The 14,279-nt window shown below is 45.4% G+C and overlaps 2 protein-coding genes across 2 annotated transcripts in view; one reads left to right on the top strand and one right to left on the bottom strand.

Moving 5' to 3' along the window:
- Positions 1-4,073, top strand: part of KCTD3 (potassium channel tetramerization domain containing 3) — a 58,223-nt gene extending 54,150 nt beyond the window's left edge. Inside the window, exons 18-19 of the transcript XR_008293359.1 lie at positions 3,618-3,803; positions 3,931-4,073. The gene's annotated coding sequence lies outside the window, so the exon portion shown is untranslated. The remainder of the gene's footprint in view (positions 1-3,617; positions 3,804-3,930) is intronic.
- The window catches only part of USH2A (usherin), a 725,654-nt gene continuing 714,820 nt past the window's right edge, over positions 3,446-14,279 (bottom strand). The window contains exons 69-71 of the mRNA XM_015077386.3: positions 12,444-12,688; positions 6,167-6,388; positions 3,446-4,141 (exon numbers count right to left, since the gene is read on the bottom strand). Coding sequence (XP_014932872.3) covers positions 4,052-4,141; positions 6,167-6,388; positions 12,444-12,688 — 557 coding nt within the window. The 3' untranslated portion in view covers positions 3,446-4,051. The remainder of the gene's footprint in view (positions 4,142-6,166; positions 6,389-12,443; positions 12,689-14,279) is intronic.

Here is a 14,279-nt window from a genome sequence, read left to right as displayed (position 1 = left end):
AAGTGAGAAAATGAAAGAAAAATTTTTGAGTATTTACCCAGCCTTTTCCATTAATAAAAGGCCGGGGGTGGGGGCACCTGGGTGGCTCAGTCCATTAAGCATCTGACTCCAGCTCAGGTCGTGATCTTGCAGTTTGTGAGCTCGAGGCCGGTGTCAGGCTCTGCTCAGAGCTCAGAGCCTGGAGCCTGCTTCAGATTCTGTGTCTCCCTCTCTCTCTGCCCCTCTCCTGCTCATGCTGTATCTCTCAAAAATAAATAAATGTTAAAAATTCAAAAAAAGGTCGTGGGGGGGGGGGTAGGAGAGACTATTCTATAGTAAAATCCCATAAATAGGCAACTCACTATACCACGGGTTGCAGTATACTATGAGTCAGATCTTTTTGATCTCTTTCACTTACGGGAATTTGAACCTTCATGTTAGGACATGGGTTTTGAGTCTATTCTGACACTTAACTTTGTGACCTTGAGCAGATGACCCCTGCTATGCGTGTTTTCCTTGTACCTACCTCATTATGGTTTTTGTGACCCAAAGGAAAAAAAAATTGAGATGAATCTATATACTTTGTGTTCAATGACAAATGAGAACAATTCTAATTCTCATGATGAGAGTATTTCAAGTAATTCTGTACTTCAAAGCAGTGCTCAGAAGTGCCATCATACGGGTTGGGTAGGATTGCTGTCCTCATTTCGTAGAGACCACTGAGGAGAAATAACTTCGCCACAAAGCTTGTGAGCTACTGAGCCAACTTGGAAGCCGTGCTGCCTGTTTCAGGAGCCTGTGGTCTTGTCTGGCTTTCTCATCTAGACTTATACACCAGGATGACCTCACGTTATACGTGTACACCTGCCCAGGCCTCCCTCCAATCTGGTGGGGGGACTCTTGCTTTGGGAAAAGTACCACAGTTGATTCTAATGTACAATCAGGAGTTGAGATTATCCGGAGCATCCTGTTTTCTTAAATGGGTTCAGCTTTATCATTGTTATTTATGTGTTAGTTGTAAATATAACTCAGAGCTGTTAGAGTGTTTTTTTCACTAATAAACTTGGTTTACTTTTTAAAATTAAGCAAACCAAGTTTTAGACAAGTTTACATGATATCTATGTGATGGAAATAAACTACTCGTGATATAATTAAGTTCCTTATCACCGAATTACTCCATCTGGCCTATGTTTTATTTACAGGTTGTTCAAGTTGAATTATATTGATGTTAACATGATTTTTGGATCAGCATAAGATACACTGACATATTTAGGTTTTCCATTTAGTGGAAATGACAACAGATCATCTATAAATACAATTTTTAATAGAGCTTATAAATATAGCTACAGACTCTTATCAAAGAGTTAGTATTAGGAATAACCGTAGTTCTGAACCCGAGAATGTGGCCTGTACTAGTGGTAAGACCTGAGTTCAGGAGATTTAGAACCTATTTAAAGGGATCCATGAAGAACCGGTCATTGTTCGCTCTAAAGGAGAAACAGTGTGCCAAGGAATATAGTCCCTGTGCATAGCACCAGCCGCATGAGTTCTTCCAGGTGGCTTTACATCACTGGCTTTCAAACTAGAACACTGGAAAGCTTTCAAAAGTACTGATACCTCAGGGGTGGCTCAGTTTAAGCAACTAACTTCGGCTCAGTTCATGATCTCGCAATTCACGAGTTCTAGCCCCGCGTCAGGCTCTTGTGCTGACATCTCAGAGCCTGGATGGAGCCTGTTTCAGATACTGTCTCCTTCTCTCTCTGCAGCCGCTCCCCTCCCCCCCCCCCCCCCCCCCGCCCTGCGCTCTGCCTCTCTCTCAAAAACATTAAAAATACTGATCCCTTAGCCTCATGGCAGACAATTGAATCAATCTCTAGGGATGAGTCTACACTGTGAAATGAAAGTTGGCCCACAATACGCCTTAAAATAACAAAATCTTTGGCTGCTTCTCTGAACAACGTGAAAGTACGGTTTAGTATGTTGCAGGGGGCAGTGTTCTTGGTGGGAGCCATACAGGCTTCTGTCTATTCCAAGCTATGGGATCAAAATGTAAATGTTTCAGCTAAATGAATTCATGTAATAGCTAAATGTCTAATTAGATTAAATGGATAATGATTTAATATAAAAATGCCCTGCAGTTCTCTATTCGTGTCGAATTTTAAACTGTGATAAAGGTATCTGGTTAATTTTTCAAAAATGGGGAAGAGCTCAATGTAAATCCACCAAATTATATTTGCAGAAGAGTAGACCAAGGATAGAGTGCAAGTTCACAACTGGAGAAGAGCTCTTCTTCCCTGTGTACCTGAAGTAGCTCATGTGATCAGAAACTCAACCTTGGTTGAGGCTCACTTGGGCCAGCTTTAAACAACCACTTGACCGGGAATCATCAAATGCAATTAAAACCAGTAAACTAGCCAATCCTGTGTTTCCATTTTAGAAAGTTAAAAAAAAAAAAAAAAGGTTAAAGAAAAGAATCTTGTAATTTGTACATCCACTGCAAGGGTGCACAATTGTTGCAGATTTGTCTGCTTACAGTAGTTCTCACGAGGGAGCAGAAGTGCTGTTTAACACTGGCCTGTGCTTTTGACACTTAGAGTTGGCGAGATTTGTCAGGAGTTGGTCAGTCTGAGGATCTGTTCTTCCACAGACTGAGTTAAAGCCTCAGTACCCCCAAAGTCCACAATCTGACTTGAGGCAGAACAAGGGTATCCCTTATGTTACAAATTTTTGCCACTTTAGCCTTGGGAAAATCCACCTACCTCTGGATTAACTCACAAAATACTGTCTGACAATTGTGTATGCGACCTATAGACACAAAATAACTTTCCGGAATCATTACATAGCCCTTTTAAGAATAAGAAAGACAGTATTTTTTAGTGTTTTCCATGAAGAACAAATACCTTTAATTTAATGTTGATGACTTGGAAAAAAATGTTTCTTGGTCTAGGACTTTCACCAATGACTTCGTACTCCAACTAGAGCAGACGCCAGAAGCTGTTGACCCATGGCAATTGGTACTGGGGAATATCATCTGCTCTTAGTGATTCTAGGGCTAAAATAGTGAGTTCTCTGAAATGAAGGGCTATAGTACGGAGTAATAGACACATACACGTATATACATATGACATATATGCTCATGTATCATGTTGTGTTTACATATAAATGTTAAGTGAAACACTTCCAAAGCTGGGAGGGGCATGGAACTTCTTTTTAAATTCTACAGGCTAATTAAATGTTGCAAATAGAACAGTGGTTTCCATGTGAAAGGTGCAAAGCTGACGATGTCAGTATGCCTGGGGATGCAATTGACAGAATTTTATGGAAAGTATTGATTGGAGTTTCAAAACTATATAAAATATGTGGGAAATAGTTCTTTAGTCCTTAGACTTTCAGAAGATTCATAAATCAAGAACAGATTTGTAAGTTTATGTGGTGCTCTGCCCAAATTTGGTGTGTACTTTAAAAAAAAAAAAAACTACGTTTGGTGAGTACTTATCATTAAACACTGTAATTACATTGAACCTTCTGCTCAGTGTGTATCCACCACTGCAGTCTGTTTTTCTCTAACTGATTCAGCTTGGCCTGAAACTGGGATTTTATTTTGTAGCTGTGATCATTAGAATTGCTGTTTCTTCCAGGATCGTGTCACTTCATGGGAATAAAGGATTGAAAGGAGCAGCAGTGACGTCCTCTCAGAAGAACTGCTTAGTTTCTCACTTATAACGACTGTGGGCCGATTTGAAATTGTCCCTGATTATCCACTTAACCAGTGGAGTCACTGTCTGGGCCAAGTGAAAATCACAGGCTCGTTTAGCTTCCTCAAAGTAAGTAGAGCAAAATAAGTTTTTTCATATCGATGGTACCCCTTATTTCAGACCACCTGAAAAACAGACCTCTATCACAGAAGAACAATTTCAAAAACAAGCCTTGTTTTTGTTTGGTTTTCTAAAGGATTACAGAATAACCAGCAATGACTCTTTCTGGCGTATACGGTGCATCTGTCCGTGATAACCCAGCGGGGATGGGGCACGGGCCCCGCCTTTCAGCTTTATGTCTTGCAAGTTTCCGTCCTTCACAGGTGGGTGTCGGTGAACGTGGTGTGTTCCTTAGTCACAGAGCTGAAACCCTTGATGGCATTCATCAGGTCCTCTTCATCCACATACTGAAAAATAAGCCAGTCATCAGAGTTAGGACATTCGCTATCAGTAGTATTTGCCATTGATTGATAGTGGTATCAATTTAGTATAAAAAGTACTCTGTAAGTATTTTGTTAAAGGCTAGTATTATGCTCAAATCCTTAAGGCATGGTTTGAGATTGTCCTGCCTTAAGTTTACCTAATTGAAAGGATCACTTGTACACATGAACTAAGGACTAATCCAAAATGTCATTTGAGTGTTATTAAGTGCCGTATTTTAACTTTCTAAGCCTCAGTTTCCTCATCTGTCAAGTGAGGAGATTATATTTTATTTTATATTTATATTCATGGATGTTATACACACATCCACACACACACGTATGTGTATACATTTATATACTTAAGATTTGGTTCAGGGGTATCTGGGTGGCTCAGTTGGTTAAACATCCGACTTCAACTCAGGTCACGATCTCATGGCTTGTGAGTTCGAGCCTCATGTCGGGCTCTGTGCTCAGAGCCTGGAGCCTCCTTCAGATTCTGTGACTCCCTCTCTCTCTGCCCCTCTCTCGGTCATGCTCCCTCTCTCTCTCAAAAATAAACAAACATTAAAAAAAAGATTTGATTCAAACTGTAAGAAGAGACAGAATGCATGCTATTGTGCTTCCCACTCTCTTACTGTATTTTGTATTTATTGAGTAGGGCTAGTAATATTGTTTGTAAGGTTATAACAAACAGATTATTTTCCAGGTTTTGCATCTTCGAAAACTTTCATTAAATTGCTTTGCATATTGTCTATTGCTAGTACTGTCAAAAGCAAGCAAAACCGGCAATATAGCATAACAGTGAAGAATGGGGCTTCTGTAACCAAATGATGGTTTTAAGATCCCAATTCCATCGAAAAACCACTGTGTATCCTTAGGTAAGGACACACATGCATCTTAGCCCTCTATATGTTATGTTGTCCCCTAAAAACTTGTCCTTTTCCATGTCAGATATGATCAATTAACGATTCCTTAGGTTTCAGCCTGATGTAATTATTCCTGCCATTTAGAATCTTTAGATCTGGAATGGAATCATGGAACTCGAGAGTCATAACAATATCAAGCAGGCCCACAATTTTAAAATGTACATTGTAGATCATTGTCCTGAACAAGCCAAGACTGTGCATTTTTCATTGTGATTAGAACCTGGAACCAGGAAACTTGCCCTATTCCTTGCCATTACTTAAGAAAGTCTTTGTGGAAGTCCTCAACTTTTCAGCGAAGGAAAATTGAGTACTTAGATGAGAGGAAGACTCTAAAGGCAGAAACAGACGGTTGGAAGACATGGAAGTGAATCAGTCTGCTCTGCAGAGCAGGTGAGTTCTTAGCTGGCGATCTTTCCTAGCTACCCCAAAGGAAAGTTCTCCAGCAGATGTCTAGGTAGTCGGCATAATGCAGAAGGTTGATGGTTGGTAAAAACTGTAGGGTTTTATCCATTTCAGCCACTAGGGACTTATAAAAAATATTAGATATTAATGAGGTTAACTTTCCAAGAGTCAGTTATTTGTATCCACTGGACTGAAATTATGAAAGATGAAGTTCATAAACAGTAATACCTTTGTTTATCATGATTTTCTGAGTTTCTTGGAAAAGAACCATTGAGCCTATTGAAAGAAAGATTTTCTCCTCTAGCCATAAACCCAAAGGAAAAAGGTGATGCACTTTTTTTTTTTTTGGTTGTTTCTTCTGTAGACCAGTTCCAATGTTCCCAGTCGCCTTCTGCCCAAGTTAATAGAGTATAGCCTGTTTGTCTCTCCACCTACTTGATGAATTCATTTTTTTGAGCATCTGATGTTTGCAAAAAGAATGAGACAAAGTTTCTACCCTGCTCATCAAACAATTTTAGTAACACTAATAAGTAGGTCATTATAAAATACTTGGGCAAATGGTCGGAGAGATGCAAAGTGCTGGGAGGCAGCATTCAATGAGGACAGGATGCTCCATGCCATCCATTTACCAATGTTCTTTCGGGGGGTTGATCAAAGGCTCTGGATAAGGAAACCCACTCACCAATCCACTATCGTGGCCCACGATGGTTTCCCACAATGAGTCATCGATCAAGACTTTCTTGTCCTGAAAGTCCATGAGTTGGCTGACACTGCGGTGGAGAGAGCCTTGGGAATAAGTTTGGCTTATTTGGCTCTGACTTGGGATCCGAAGTACGGATATGCTGCGGTTGCTCCTGATACTGATGGGTGTCCCAGACCGGGGAATTTTGGTATCAGCTAATCCCTGAAAAGAAAGTTGCTGTTGGTGATTACTGTCTAAAGAAAATGGATTTGCAATGGGACGGATAATGTGTGTCACACATTGTCAATGAAGGGAACACTCCATTTCCTCCTACAGAACAGCTTGTCTGGAATACCGTGGCCCCTGGGTTTTTGGTAAGGGTGAGATGATAAACTAATAGTTGTATTAGACATCAGTGTTCTTAGCACCTACAGAATTTATGCGCTAACGCTTTGGCTCTTGTTTTCTGGAGACAAGGGCTAGCTGCATTACAAAGTGGTGAGGTGAAGGAGATAGAGGTTTGGTTAACAAAGTAACCCCTTCATGAGTGTCACCACTGAGCCTGTGTCTTGAGATCACCGCTTTTCCCAGAGCAAAGCTAACAATGGTCTCTTATGGCTGCCAAGTGAACACAGTTGGATTATATTTTAAAATCCCTGGATTTGTGTAGGAAAATGGACTCTCCCCACCCTCTCTTCTCATTCATATTGTTCTATTTGTTATAAGACTCAGCCATCAAAATAGGTCTGTGGGGCACCCGGGTGGCTCAGTCAGTTAAGCATTCAACTTCGGCTCAGGTCATGCTCTCACGGTTCGTGAGGTCGAGATCTGCATTGGGCTCTCTGCAGTCAGCTCAGAGCCCACTTCGGATCCTCTGTCCCCCTTCTCTCTGCCCCTCTCCACTCTCCCCTTCTAAAAGGGGAGCCGCACCTGTGTGGCTCACTTGGTTAAGTGTCTGACTCAGTGCTGACAGAGCCTGGAGCCTACTTCGGATTCTGTCTCTTCTCTCTGCCTCTTTCCCACTTGCACCCTATAGCTCTCTCAAAAGTAAGTAAACATTAAAAACAAAAATATGATTTAAAAAATTAATAAATCAGGTCTGGTATTAACATCAGAAAGACAAAGGCACTATGTGATTAGAACCTAGAATGTGCCATAAGAACATCTAGCTGCTCTAAGCATCTGAGGTTTGATTTAGCTGTTCCAATCAATGAAATGTTCCTGCTTTTCATTGTGTGTGTAGTCAACGCATCATGCGCAAGATCATGCATTCACGCAGCACACGAGGTACCTCCAAGTGCATGGTGTAACTTTTTAGGGTAACATTGCTTGACACATCAGATATATCAGCCACAGAGTCAAACTGAGAACAAAGAGGGAGGCATCAGTCAGCGTTTAGAACAAACAAAATTACCATCAAACAAATTCTTTGTGTTTCTCCAACAATGACATAATCATACAATCATTCTGAGATGCATCTCAGGGTGTGTGTGTGTGTGTGTGTGTGTGTATTTCTGCAATTAAAATTGCATGGTGAGTGGAACGCAATGGCTTAGTGTTTCAGGTGAGTTCTACTGAGTTATTTGTTTAGTGTTGCAGAGCATGAGAGGATCTTCAGGCAAGTAAGTAAACTGTAAGTCAAACCTGCACTTAAACTTAGCTATACTTGATGCTATGTGGTCTTGAAAATGTTAACAAATCATAAAAGCCTCTCTCATTCCCTGGTATCTCTGTCCCCGTTTCCTCTGTGAAGTCAGATTGGAGCCTAACATCCTTTGCCAGTATGTGTCTTGTGTCAAAAGGTTTCTTACCTATTCAGAGGACAGGAGTGCCTGGGATAGGAGCTTGTCGTGTGTGTGTGTGTGTGTGTGTGTGTGTGTGTGTGTGTGTGTGTTTCAGGGGTAGCTCTCATCGACCTACCCAAGTGTACAGGTGGATCTGAGGCCCTGAGCAGGCAACTCCAGCTTGATTCTGTTCAGAATCTTACCCATTTATTCTGGGGCCCATAGATAACAACACCGGCTCTTTATTTGGTTCTAATAATGCAAATTATCCTCTGTTTAGTTTGGTTAACCTTCACTAATATTCTTCTATGTGTCCAACTCCGTGACACCAGCTTATGTTCAAAAATGTTTTTTAAAAGCAACAGAAGGAGGCCTGCAAGTACCCGGTTATTACCCGGGTAGGATTAACTTAGGATACAGTGGGTTCCGGGAACACTGCCCAGGGCCCTGGGACACTCCAGATTCCACTTCTGCTAACCCTCTGGGCCCTGTGACTAATACCCTCAATGCCGAAGATGAGCCAATGTGGGAGCCCAGAGCCCCAGGGCAGTCCCAGAGCCAGCCAGTCCCCGCCACCCCTGCCTCTCCTCACACCTCGCTTGGCCACTTCGCAAAAGTAACCAGTTGGGAGCCACTCTGCTTTCCCCTGACGGTAAGGGGTATATGAGAGTAGGGTGTTTCCACTCTTTTGCCTGCCTGTCCCAGTGGACATCTGACCTCAGAAGCAGCTTGGCTTGGGTTTGGCAGGAACTGTAAGGGCTCATCAGCACCCCTTACCTTTTTTGTGTTTTGTGTTTTCTTACTGTGGTAAGTACACTAACACGAGATCTACTCTCTTAACAGACTGGGTGACAATACAGCATTGGTATTAGGTACAATGTTGCACAGTACATCTCCAGAACGTCTTCACCTTGCATAACTGACATTTTATGCCTGCTAATTAGCGGTTCCCCATTTCCTCCTCCCCCAGCCTGGCAGTCACTCTATTTTGCTTCCGTGAGTTGGACTATTTTAGATGCCTCACGTAAGGGCAATCACGCAATGTGTCCCACCTGTTTTTATTGGTTATAGGACTGCACCCACTGCTTACGGGAATTGTATCATATGTATTACATTTTTAATTCATTTATGGCTATTCTCGGAGTATTGTGTGTCCAACTTCCCGAGTGCTGGTTGGAATGGCAGATTCTTTGGTTTCTTCCTCGCGAGATTCAGGTCCTGCTCCTTTGTGATGCTGATACTGATAGTCCATGGGCCTCACTTTGACAAAACAAAGCTTGACAAGACTCGAGAGGACCATGAGCAATGGTGTCATCCAGAGTACCTTCCATTTGGAATGATGTGATTGCTTCTTGACCCCTCAGTTAGCCAACTGGGCAAAACTCGATTCCTCCTCGGCAAGGATTATGAGACACTGATGCCTGCCTGTAGGGTATGGGTCAAGAGACAGGAGACTTGACCCCTGAAACGAGTTACAGACACTAATGATATGCGGTAGGTTTTCCTAGAAGCACACTTCATGTTACAGAGTAGATGTTCCCACAGAGCTCTGGAAATTTCCTCCCACGTTTTCCATGCACTCTGTATACCCCAGGGTTGATTTAGCTGATGTCGCCAGGCTAGATATGTCTCAGGTCTTCTTGGCCTTTCCATGCACTTCTGAATTCCAGAAGTGGGAGTACATCTTTGGTCTAAGAACATGGTTTCCATGGGGCACCTGGGTGGCACCGTCACTTAAGTGTCTGACTTCGGCTCAGGTCATGATCTCATGGCTTGTGAGTTTGAGCCCCGTGTCGGGCTCTGTGCTGACAGTTCAGAACCTGGAGCCTGCTCCGGATTCTGTGTCTCTGTCTCTCTCTCTGCCCCTTCCCTGCTCATGCTCTCTCTCCCTCTGTGTCTCTCAAAAATAAATAACCATTAAAAAATAAACAGAAGAACACGGCTTCCTCAGAGAAAGTTACTCTTCAACAAGGGAGAACTTCAGAGTGTCTGCTCTTCAGGGAGAATCTTCTGATGACTGTACCCTGAACATAAGCGAATGGCTGATGGTTTGAACTGGCCACTCAATGTTCATTCATTTCACAAATATTTGATGCGAGGCACTGTTCTGGGTGTTGAGGTGCAGCAGTAAACGGCCCACAAAATCCCTGCCCTTGGGGAGCTTCCATTCTATTCGAGGAGTCGGACAAGCATGTCTGCCACGGTGTCATGTGATGGCTGTCTGGAAAAGGACTAGTGGACAAGAAGCCAGGGGATTCTATCTCTCATGGAGGGGAGGTGACATGTCTGCAGAGACCTGAATGAAGTGAGAGTATGAGCCACCCAAGAGGAGAGCAGGAGCGATGGCCCAGCCAGAGGAGCTTGATGTGCTCGGGGAGGAAGGAGGCTGGAGGGCCGGAGAGCAAGGAGAGGGGGATGAGGTGTGGTGGGTGAGAGCTGAGGCCCAGGCCATGGGAGACATTGTCTCCACTTCTCCACCACCAAGTCACTGTCCCCTGGCTGCTCCCCGCCCCACACGCAAACCATGGGCATCAGAGGCGTGACTCCCCCTCGGTGCCCCCCATTTTCACTACTTGGGCATCACGATACACCTTCGTCAGTGCCTCCGACAGTGTTCGTGGCTGTGTCCCGCACAAATGAAGAGATCTGGATGGAACACAATGCTCTTTGCTTGACTTTTCTCTATTGTTTGAAGGGCTGCAACTCAAGCAGTTTGATCAGGCTTCTTTCTGTGCATAATTTGGTGCCGCTGTGATACTGTGATTTATAATAAATATATATTTGGCCTTCAGCCCAATTTCTGGCACAGGACTACTGAAACCCTTGGAATTTCTTAAGAGATGAGAGCCACAAAGGTGTCTTTTGTCATGCTAATGAGATGATTTTCCAGGGAACTACCTAAAGTTGGGGGCTGGTTATCAGGAGAACCAACCCTGAGATAAGGGTGTGGAAATTTCGGTCCCCGCTCAACCTCAGCTCACCCCCCACCTCTAAGGAGGGGAGAGACTGGAGGTTGAATCAGTAGCCAATGGCCAGTGTTGACCAATCGCGGCTAAGGGATAAAGCCTCCATTACAGTCTGTCCTATCCATCTCTTCCATCTGCCTGTTCCTGGGTTCTCTCCTTTTATAATAAACTGGCGATCCAATAAGCAAAATGTTTCCCTGAGTTCTGTGAACCGCGCTAGCAAATGAACTGAACCCCAGGAGGGGTCACTGGAAACTCTAACCCGTAGCTGGTCTGTCAGAACCCCGGGTGACAGCCTGGACTTGTGACCCGGTGTCTGCAGCTGGGGAGAGGGGACCGTCCTGTGGAACTGAACCCTTACCTCATGAAATACCTCTGACTCCATCTCTCCCCGTAGGTAGTGTCAGAACTGAGTTGAATTGTAGGACACCCACCAGGTGTCAGAGAATTGCTTGCTGTGGGAAACTCCGCCCACATTGGAACTGGTAATCACAGTTTAGCTGCACTGGGTGGCTACTAGCTCATATGGAACCTTTGTGCAAACTACAGCGAAGGTGATTTCTCAGGCAGAGGCAGCCCTTTGGACACATGGCTTGGAGAAAAGTCCGGTGCCTGGTGGGAGTTAGAACTTGCAGCCTTTCCTCCTCCGAGTAGACACAGCCCCACACCGCAGAGGGGACCTTCCGAGTCAGTCACGTTTCCCCCTTCAACGAGTGCTCTGGGCCTCGATCTCCCCGCACCATTTGTGTGACCTCACCCCCTAGACCTCTGGCCTCCTATCTTGGGACTGGGTGGTCGGGAGCTCTGAGGAGCCATCCATCCTCGGTGGCCCAGAGTGTCACAGCCAGGGGACAAACTGAGCACTGCGAGCACTTTACTCTCTCCCTAGACTCCCTGTTTATTTGTAATCCCCGCAAGGGGCACAGTTATATAATCTGTAAATTCCCCCGTTGATTTCAACATACCACACTTCTCCACCATCCCCTGATTGACAACGTTAGAACAGAAATATTCATCCCTGGCTGCACCTTAGAATCACTTTTGGAGTTAAAGAAGGAGATTACCAATCCCCAGGCCCCACCCAAAAGTGATGAAATCAGACTTTCTGGGAGAAGGCCCAGGCAATGGCATTTTAAAAAGCTTTCCCAGGTGTCTTCATCCACTCGGGCTGCTTTAATAGAATCTCATAGACTGGGTGGCTTCTAAACAACAGAAATTATTTCTCAAGTTCTGGAGGCTGGGAAGTCCAGGATCAAGGTGCTGGCAAATTGAGTGTCTGTTAGGTGCCTGCTTTCTGGTTCACAGATGGGGGTCTAGTCTTCTTGCTGTGTCCTCACATGGAGGAAGGGACAAGAAAGCTCTGGGGGCCTCTTTTAATAAGGTCACTATTGGCCTCCCGTGGTCCCCATATTTTGTCAAACATAACTGTCATCTAGTCCCTTGTTATTATGACTCTGGAGACATTTCCCTTTACATAAACACACTAGCCCAGGGAGAGGGAAATGGGGCCCGCCTTCAGAGACCTACCCCATGGGTTTCCCCCGGTGGGTAGACACTCAGTGGAGACATTCTCTTCTGAAGAGGTACTAAGGGAGGTCTCTCTCTGATATATGGTTCTTTGTGGATTTTTCTTTGTAGTATCAGAGACAGAAAAATGGCCAACAAGATCAAGCCCAGCATTGCCATTAACACGATGAACCATAACTGGCTGTAGAACTCGGTGTTTTTCCTCCCCGATCCTCTCTTTTCTCCAGGAGTTGTCAGAACCAGGCCTGCAAAACCCAGGGGCAGAAAAGGGAGATGTTATTTCAGAAGGCAATTTTGTGATCCCTTGCCCTGTCGTTTGGTAGTAAATTGGAAAGGAGTTTAAAGCAGTTTGTCTCATGGTGCTGGTTTGTACTTGTGTTCAGGCCGGGAAGCTGTGCCGTGCGTCTTCAGGGGCAGGCTTACGGCCCTCAGGAGACCTCGCCGACACTCCTCAGGCTACAAATCACTGCTGCCTTTGCAAGTTTCCTGGGAGAGACAGAGGGAAGGGGAGGAGGAGGGGACTTTTAAAAGGGGTTACCAAGTAACCTTGAGGAATGCCTGCTTCACCGCCGTGGGCCCTGAGAGCCAAGTGTTTTCCTGGGCGACGGATTCTGGTGAGGGGCCAGCCTGACCACTGCTGCAGAGACCCTACTGGACACACAGTCAGTGCCGGGGAGATCCGGGGTCCCCTCACTTCATGCAACAGCCCGGTGCCTGAGAAGTTCTGTGCAAACCGGATTTGAAACATTAGATCCTACTTTCTATTGTGATGGAAACAGCCTGTGCTTGCCACCTTGTTGTCTTTATATTTCTGGCACCCTGGCCTCTCTGTGACCTTGTCAGGCTCTGCGAGTCGCCACTCAAGTGCCCTCAGAGCCTCCCCTGGGAAGAGGTCCTTTGGCAATAGGACCACTCACACCTGACTTCTGCGTACAGGGGACAGTCCAGCGTGTGTGATTCCCTGCACGTGAGGCTAATCACAGGAGCTCAGATTTACGGAGCACTCATCGGCCCTGTGCCTTACAGGACGAGGGCTGGGGAGTCCCACGACTAAGTCTGGGGGTGTGGGGGAAGCTGGGATGAGCTGGGCCAGACAAGAGAAGGGCTCATGGGGGACGCTGCAGGGCAGCGTGAAGCAGCGAAGTCAAGCCCACGGAGCAGCGGTGGGTGTCAGAGCCCTTCTCCAAAGGGCTGAACACGGTGGGCAGAAAGGAGGAGGAGGAGGAGAAGGGACGAAAGCCGGGAAGAAATGTGTTTTGCAGAACGAACAGCCCCGGCCCAGGAAACAGCCAACTGGGAGTTTCGCCCGAGAGCCCCTCACTAGGTGCTGACAGCCCTTGACGTGAGCAGCTTTGAGCAGGACTGGATGAGGACCTAGGCCAGAAGCCCCCGGAGTCTTCTCGAAGTTATCTTTAGCTCATTATAATACCAAGAGCTCCTCCTGTGGGTGGAGTTTTCTGCCATTTTTTGAACGCGCCGTATTTGCCCTGGCATGTTGACCTGGTAGGCACGTACAATTGAACCAAAAATGCCTCTGTAAGCTCCCTGTCCCCACCCCTTAATATACTCAGTAAATGCTTCCTGCACTAACCCCCTGGGGAGACAGAGAGCTCTCCCTGTCTCCTTTCTTGTAACAACAACAACACAATTCTTTGTTTCCAACACGTCCTCTGGTTGTGTTCAATTTGATGTAGCCCAAGCAGCGAACCCTGGAGCTGGGCTCCGGGGCCGGGCTGCAGACGTGCAGGCTGGTGTGCAGCTGCGAGCCAGGGAGCTGCTCTTCCAAAGCAAAGGCCTGCAGCCAGGAGGAAGGCATGCCAACAGACACAGTCACGA

The sequence above is a fragment of the Acinonyx jubatus genome, chromosome E4 (assembly GCF_027475565.1).
Source record: "Acinonyx jubatus isolate Ajub_Pintada_27869175 chromosome E4, VMU_Ajub_asm_v1.0, whole genome shotgun sequence".
Lineage (NCBI taxonomy): Eukaryota > Metazoa > Chordata > Mammalia > Carnivora > Felidae > Acinonyx > Acinonyx jubatus.
This window is presented reverse-complemented; position numbering and strand designations above follow the sequence as displayed.